The following is a 7,751-nucleotide window of genomic DNA, read 5'->3' on the forward strand; positions in this document are numbered from 1 at the left end:
CACCTGTAATCCCAGCATGTAGGAGGCTGATGCAGGAGGGCTGCCACAATTTTAGGACCAGCCTGGACTACATAGGAGGAGACCCTGTCTCCAGAAACAAAAACAACAGGAAAGGAAACATTGTTTACCCCTGCCTGTCCTACATATGCCCTGCTGGCATTTGGTGAGCTGACCCTGTGCACACCCCCGTGGGCCCCAGCCCCTGGCCCCACAGCCTCGCGGCTTCAGAGCCGCGGCTGCCCGGAGCCAGCAACGGCTCATGCACTGCGGCCGGCCCAGCTCTCACCGAGGGTGTCTGGCTTACTTGCAGGCAAACGGGGCAGATCCAGCCGGTGGTCCTGCCGCTATTGTGGTTTGCGCAGGTGAGCCCGGGATGGGTACGGGTGCCACCGAGGCAGGGCCCTCAGAAATGGTTTCGTTTCCAGAGAAAGTCCAGGGGAGCTGGTTTTCAAGAGTCCATTGTTCCTTCCAGCCTATCCACCCCCTGCAGAAGTTTTCCTTCTGGCCTCGCTTTTTTTTTTTGTTTGTTTGTTTGTTTGTTTGAGACTGGATCTTGCTATATTGTCCGGGTGGGATTTGAACTTGTCACCTTCCTGCCTCAGCCTCCCAGAGTGCTGGGATTACAGGCATGCACCACTACGCCTGTCAGGGCCTACTTTTTTATTTTTTTGTATTTTCTTTGACTATGTTGTTGCTTCTAGTCTACCTAGATTCATGTGGTTGTTTTTCTTTAGTTTTTATTTTTTAATTTTTTTAATTTTTTTTTTTTATTGGTACCAGGGATCGAACTCAACGACCACCTGCTTGGGAGGCAGGTGCTTATACCGTTGAGCTAAATCCCCAGCACCCCCTTTTGTTTTTCTTGTTACCGGGCATCGAACTCGTGGTCTGTGCCGCTGAGCTCTATTCCCGGCTCTCTACCTAGATTCAAACCAGTATCTGCTAAGGTCAGGTCGGAGAGTTCGCGGGAGGCGGAATCCTGCTGCACTCAATCCTTCATGGCCCTATGCGCTTGCCGTTCCTTGGCCCCGCCCCCGGAAGTTAAGGCTCAGCTTCCATTCATTGATTGAGAAAAATGGACGGGGGTCACGTGGGGAGGTTGGGTGGCCCAGGTCCACCGCTCATTGGCTAGAACCACGTACAACTGTAAGGGGATCTGGGAAATGTAGTCCCTGCGAGGGAGCCGGGGATGAGATGGGTACGGAGGGGCGTGGCAGCTGTGTACAGGTCCCAGCTCTTTGTCGTTCCGCCTCCCCAGAGTGGAGTCATGGGGGGCGAGCCACTCAGCAAGTTCTACAAGCAGTTGGTGCTGGTTCCCAACATCCTGTGCTACGTGCAGTATGCGCTGCTGACGCTGGGCTGCGCGCTGCTGCTCGTCGCCGTCGTCCACCTGGTCTGCAGGCAGGTAGGTGGCCGCCCGGGACGGGCGGGCTCGGGCTCGCACTTTCCTCCTGCAGCTTCGCACCTGTCTCATCTGCGTTTCTACGGCTGCCTGTCCCGGAAGGTCTGGGGGGGGGGGCACTCCGGGATGTGCAGGGGGTTTGGGTGCCAGAGGTCATCAGGTAGCGCTGCAGAGCTGCAGACGCGAGGACCCTGCCGGCGGGAGCGCGTAGGCGGCCACGAAATCCAGGGCCGGAGGCAGGAGGTGATTTCATCCAAAGTAAAGCCGGTAGGAAACTCGGTGGGCTGGAGCCAGCGCTGCGTGCGCGCCCAGTGTGGAACCTTCAGTTTTCTGGTGACCCTGGGGATTTAGCTCAGCAGCACAGCGCCTGCCTGGCAAGCGCTAGGTCGTGAGTTCAATCCCTGGTACCAAAAAAAATTCTCCTGAAGTTAATTTTAATGACTAACTTTATTTAATGCAAATATATCCAAAATATTATAATTGCAGCATGTAATCAATATAAAATATATACTATTTTTGCAGTGTTTTTCTTTCAAATCAGGCCTTTGAAATTGTGCATGTTACCCTCCCAGCCGGGGCCCACACAGACTCACGCTGTGTCAGGGGCTTCGTGGCCCTGTGGCATCCAGACTGGACAGCACCTGTCCAGGGACCTTGGGGACAAGTACAAACAAGTTATGGAGGCCTCTGTGAATCCAGCTTAGCTGTGGTTGTTAGGAGAGAGGCACCTGCCTATGCAAAGGCCCTGGGGCTGGGGCTGTGAGGATCAGGGTGGCTGAGGAGGCAAAGCCGTGCAGCCCCACGAGGCAAGGTAAGCAGTGTGGGACCGATTTCCACAGTGACCAGAGGCTGCAGGAGGCCTTAAAGGGAGGAGTCACTAGATCGCTGTGTGGCACTTGGGACCCGGGTTGGAAGAGGTGGAGGCAGGGATTTTAGGGAGCAAGGGAGATGTCTGGGGACAGGGGTGGCAGCTCACACCAGGAGGCAGTGCAGTGAGCAGGCCCTGGGTTTCCGGCTGTAGAAGCAGGGACCAGAGGGGCGGCCACAGACCTGCCTTTCTCTGGGCCGTTTGTCTGCAGTACCAGAACGAGCAGGCGGTGGGGTCGAGACCAGGATCCTGCATGGCGCAGGTCACTGCGGTCACAGGGTGACCAGGGGGCAGTGCTCACAGGGCCCAGGACGAGGAGGCAGGAGCGCCATGCCAGGGCGCAGTCCGGAGAGGCCACCCTGGAAGGGTGTGCTGGGAGCCACTGCACAGGGCCCCACGGAAGGGGCCGAGGCCTTCCTGGGCCGGGCTGCCCCTGCCCGCTGCTCTGGGGACCCCGTCTCTCCTGCTTTCCCCACTCTCCCTCTGAGCACGCTTGTGCGCGTGCGCGCTGCTGCGGGCTGGCAAACCTCTCTGCATCTGCCGCGGGGCCCCCAGCTCTGGTCACTTCGCTGCCGATGGCTCTGAACACGGATGCGCTGGTCCTAATGCTTTTAGCTGCTGGGCAGGGAGCCATGGGCTGCAGGGGACGCGCCCACGGGGTCTCCTTTGGTGCCCTGTACGACTCGGCTCCGCCCCCAGCCTGGTAAAAATTCTACTTGGAGACAAGGTCGTGCTGTGTTGCCCGGGCCCACCTCAAACCTGCCCTACCTCAGCCTCCTGGAACTAAGATTTCAGGCGTGTGACACCTCCACCAGCTCCGGGCTGTCTCGACTGGCATGGGCACGCAGGACAAAAGCGAGCCGTGGCGGTGCACACCTGTAATCCAGCGCTCTGGGAGGCTGAGGCAGGAGGATCACAAGTTCAAGCCCAGCCTGGGCTACCTAGTGATTTGGTGAGACCCTGTCTCAGGGGAAAAGAAAGACCTAAAACCAAGGGAACAGGCCAGGCTCCCAGCCAGGGCTGGCTCGAGTGGAAGCAAATCCTTGGCCTGTGGCTCCTTCCTTCCTGCCCCAGCCTCGTCAGAAGCTGGCTGGGGACACGTGGAAGATGCACCACCTCCCCCAGATCCCGACCTCAGGGTCCTCCAGCCACTGGGAGGCGCCCTCCCACTAGTTTCTTTTCAAAGATATTTTTATTCCAAGTTCTTCAGGAAACTCAGAAGTATTTTAAGGGGGCACCCAGGCCCAGTTACGATCCCGCTGCGGGCCGGGTCTCAGTGGTAGAGCACAAACCCAGCACGACTGCGCCCTGGCTCTGTCCCCAGCTCCACACTGTCCACCGCTGTCCCCACGGCCCTGCCTCACAGCAGCCCTGGCGAGGCCACAGGGCCATCTCAGGCTGGGCCCCGGCCCGAGGGTCCTGTCCCCTGGCCTGGCTCCCCATCTCAGCAGCTCCGGCCCGAGGGGCTATGGGACCTGTACCCCGCTGTGTCCTTTCTGCTCTGGAAATGGGGCCCCTGCTGCACCCCGTGCCCGCCCAGTACCCTGACGGGCTTGGTTGTCTTCTAGGAGAAGTGCTATTTATTTTGGAGAGGTAATAAAAAGGGCCCAGGCGCTAAGGAGGCCATGCAGGCCCACTCTGAGTCCCTGATGACGTCGGCTCCCAAGGGCGCCGTGCTGCAGGAGGCCCGGCTGTAGGTGGGTACCAGGTAACTGCCCCTCCCGTCCGTCCGCCGGGCGCCTGGGGCTCCCCGGCCTCGGTTCCCAAGGCGTGGCCGTGTCTCTGATTTCTGGGGCCACTCAGGACTTTCGGGCTTTGTCCGCCTGCAAGGTCAGGTCGGACCTCAGGCCTGCGAGGTGGACCCTGCAGGAAGCAGGGCTGCTGGCCCGACTCCTTCGGGGCCCTGGAGCTGCTGGGGACTGGCCGATGGGCACAGTACTGAGGGTGCACCCGGCCTGCCAGGGAGCTCCACCCGGCACTCTGTGTTTTGCTTTTGAGGCAGGGTCTCACTAATTTGCCCAAACTGGGTTCCAAACTCAGCAATCCTCTCGACTCAGCCTTTCCAGTAGCAGCATGCTTGTTCACGGGTCCCTGGGAATTCTGGAACAAAAGGTCCAGGGAGCCGGGCATGGCGGGGTGCACACATAATCCCAGCAATGGGGAGGCTGAGGCAGGAGGATTGCTGTGAGTTTGAGCCAGCCTGGGCTGCAGGGGGAGTTCAAGGCCAGCCTGAACCACATAGCAAGTTACCCTGTCTCTGGCAAGGGGGAGGTCGTGAGTTAGATTCCTGGTACACACACACACACACACAGTCATTCAAAACTCTGTCTCAAAACAAGTAGAAAGAAAAACAAACAAGATGTCTGAGAGCACTGTTTGAGAAACTTCAGCTGAGGTCCAGGAGGGCTGGTCCAGCCCAGGGCACAGGTGTAGCTGAGCTCGGACTGGTGGTCCAGGCCGGGGGCTGGGGCCGGGTTTCTGGATTGAGCGTAAACAATCGAGGTACTGTCTGTGGGCCGTGGGCCCTGGGGCGAGAGGTGCTCCAGCCTGCCCGGGCACCTGTCCCGGGCACATGGCGGCTGTGGGGCTCTGACTCCAGATGGAGCCTGCGGGTGGGAGGTCAGGGCCGCAGCTGCCCCTCCGTGGACGTAACTGGATCTGGCCTGTATTCCTGAATCAGAACAGAGCCCCTCTTGACTGTCCAGTTCGGAGGTGGCCAGGGGTCACCCCAGCTCTAGTCCTGTGGAATGGGGAGGACACAGTGTCCTTGACAGACAGCTTCAGCTCGGGCAGGGCCGAGCACCTGGCAGCTGACCCTGCAGGTGGTCCAGCCCCAAGGAGGCCCCCCTTTGTTCTGCACCTGTTCGAGGGGCTGGCTCTGGTGGCTTTGCCCGGGAGGAGGGGAGAACAGGCTGCTGCCAGCTCAGAGCAGGATTCCTCTATGAATGAGAGTGGCAGCACCCTCTGGGCAGGGCAGGGTTGCCGAGGGCAGGACACCTAGCAGGCAGGTGTCTGCTGGCTGTCCTTGTGCAGTGAGCAGCCTGGGCAGCCATACAGGGCGACCCTACAGGGGTCCTCTGAGTTTTCCTTTAGTCCAAGCCCGCTGTGTCAGTCAGGCAGAAGAGGAAGAGGGTGGAGGAGAAATTGGTCTCTGTTGTGGCTCTGTCACATGTGTGGGGATTCGTTTCCCTTTTTCCTTGGGAGTGACTTTCTCACGAGGGCTCCTGTGGGGGCTGCAGGGCGGGCGGTGACAGCGTGGGGAGCCCCCTGGTCTGTCCCCTGATGTTTCCCGCCTCCTCCCTGGGTTTGGGGTTCTGGTGACAGCGTGGGGTGGGAGCCAGGAGCTGCCCCATTCCCTGCAGTCTGCTTCCTCATTGTTTTCAGCTGAGAAGTTTTGAAAGTGTCAAACTACAAGCCCGTCCATCCTTCCCTGTGTCTCTGGGGCCACCGCCGCCTGCCCGTGACAGGAGATGGCCACAGCTGGTGGCTGGCCTGCGCACAGTGGTCCCGGGGCCTCCCTGTGTTTTCCTGGGGACATTGGTCCCCGCTCTGCCCCGCTCCCTGACTGTGGTCCGAGGACACACCACTGCAGGGCGTGGCAGCACAGCCTGTGATCCCAGCCCTCAGGAGGCTGAGGCAGGAGGGTCGCTGTGAGTTCCAGACCAGCCTGGACTCCATTGTGAGTTCAAAGCCAGCCTGAACTGCATAGCGAGGCCCTGTCTCAAAAACCGAAACAAAACAAGAAGTGTCACTTCCCTGTGGACACTGAGGTCCTTTCCTGATGGAGCCAGAACGCCTCTTCCCCGCCAGCCTGGGCTCCTGGCTGGGTTCTGCTCACTAGGTCATTGAGCCTGTCTGGGCCTCAGTTTCCCCGTGTCCAGACGGGGTGGGGAGGGGCTCAGGTGATGCCTAGTGAGCTGGGGAGGCTGTCGTGACAGCTGCCAGTCACTGCTCCAACGGGACAGGAGGGACGTGGGCAGGTGGCCCTGATGGCAGTGACCCGGCTCTTTCCCCACACAGGGTCCCACGGACACCCCGAGCCAGCCAGACCCGAGCCAGCCAGACCAGCCCCCCTGGTCGGAGCAGCCACCCAGCCCCCACATGCCCCTGCTGCAGGAGCAGCTGGCGGGGCCCTCGGCCTGAGCCTGCGCCTGCCCGCCCCGGGCCACTCAGGAACGGAGCTGCACCCGGGACTGGAAGAGGCTTGGCGACCTGGGCTGTTCCAGAAGCTTCTCTCCAAGTGACCACAGCGGCCTGGACACCAGTCCCCTTCTCTGGGACCTGCCTGGCCTGCATCACCGGCTCTTGACAGCTCTCCTCGCTGCCCCAGGTCCCTTCCCGTCCCCCAGGACACATGCAACCCGCCTGCATGGGACAGGCCACCACCCAGGGCCAGGCTGTGGGGCTCGGGACCGAGGGGGTTGGGTGCCCGTGGCAACTGTCCTGTCCCCACCCCGTGCTGGTCAGTGCTTCTCCCTGGCCACCAAAACCAGCGATATCCTGTGTACCCAGCAGGCCGGACACCAGCTCTCAGGGCCTGGCCTCCCTGGGGACATATGGACCCTCCCGAAACTGGACTAGCCCGGCCCTTTTCTACTGGAAGAGAAGTGAGCTTCACCACACAGTAGTGAGCTCACTGGGAAAGCAATAAACCTTTTACAAAACGGAGCGCAGAGCATCTGGCATGTTCTCCGACCTCCACCTCCTGGGTCAGCTGCCTGTAGGGGGCAGGGGGGTTGTCACTCAAGCTGTGGCCCTCTGAGCTGGTCCCACGAGGTCTGGGCACGGGTCTGTATGGACGCCTTTCCCAGAGGACGGGAGGTCAGGAGAACGGACCTGGCCATGTGGTATTTCCAGTACTCTTGGAGGCTGAAGCAGGAGGACTGCAAATTTGAGCACAGCTTGGGCAGTTTAGCAACTGGATAGACCCTGACTCCAAAATAAAAAGGGGACTGGGGTGCTGCTCAGTGCAAAGGCCCTGGGGCCTGTCTCCAGGATTGTCTAAATTTTCTTTTCCCCTGAAGTTCAAATAGTTGTAAAGGCTGACACTGCCCCTGCTGAATGTATCAGAAGAAACCCGCCCTGAAAATCTGCACAACACCCCTGCCCAGCCAGCTGTCACCTCTTAACCTGTGTCCCCTTCCTTCTCGCCCCAGGATATAGCTAAAGGATTTGTATTGGGTGCTTTAGTGCATTTTATTAATCTCTGATTGCTTTCTTGGCAACCTAAATAGCTAAGGTTCAGTGAACATTTTTATTATTTCTTGTAATTTTTAAGGAGATAGAATATATATATATATATATATATATATATATATATACACACACACACACACACACACACTTCTACTGGGAGTCAAACTCATGACCTCACACTTACAAGGCAGGCACTGTGCCACTGAACTATATTCCTGGCTTTTTGTTTTGAGACAGGATCTTGCTATGTAGTCCAGGCTGGCCTCAAACTCACAGTGATCCTCC

At 59.0% G+C, this 7,751-nt stretch overlaps 1 protein-coding gene across 6 annotated transcripts in view; it reads left to right on the plus strand.

Moving 5' to 3' along the window:
- Scarb1 (scavenger receptor class B member 1) overlaps positions 1-6,938 on the plus strand; it is a 34,837-nt gene extending 27,899 nt beyond the window's left edge. For 2 of the 6 annotated variants that reach the window (XR_010039599.1, XM_003461625.5), the window contains 4 exons: positions 311-362; positions 1,259-1,405; positions 3,839-3,967; positions 6,291-6,480. Coding sequence is in view for 4 of the 6 variants with exons in the window: in XM_003461625.5 (XP_003461673.1) it covers positions 311-362; positions 1,259-1,405; positions 3,839-3,967 (328 nt within the window). In the remaining 2 variants the exon portion in view is untranslated. Of the gene's footprint in view, positions 1-310; positions 363-1,258; positions 1,406-3,838; positions 3,979-6,290 lie in introns of all 6 variants that reach the window. The other 4 variants (XR_010039600.1, XM_013154546.3, XM_063225486.1 and 1 more) reach the window with 2 other exon arrangements.
- The last annotated feature ends 813 nt before the right edge of the window (positions 6,939-7,751 follow it).

Source organism: Cavia porcellus, unplaced genomic scaffold, assembly GCF_034190915.1.
Source record: "Cavia porcellus strain 051 isolate PalLab524CR breed Dunkin Hartley unplaced genomic scaffold, mCavPor4.1 scaffold_16, whole genome shotgun sequence".
Lineage (NCBI taxonomy): Eukaryota > Metazoa > Chordata > Mammalia > Rodentia > Caviidae > Cavia > Cavia porcellus.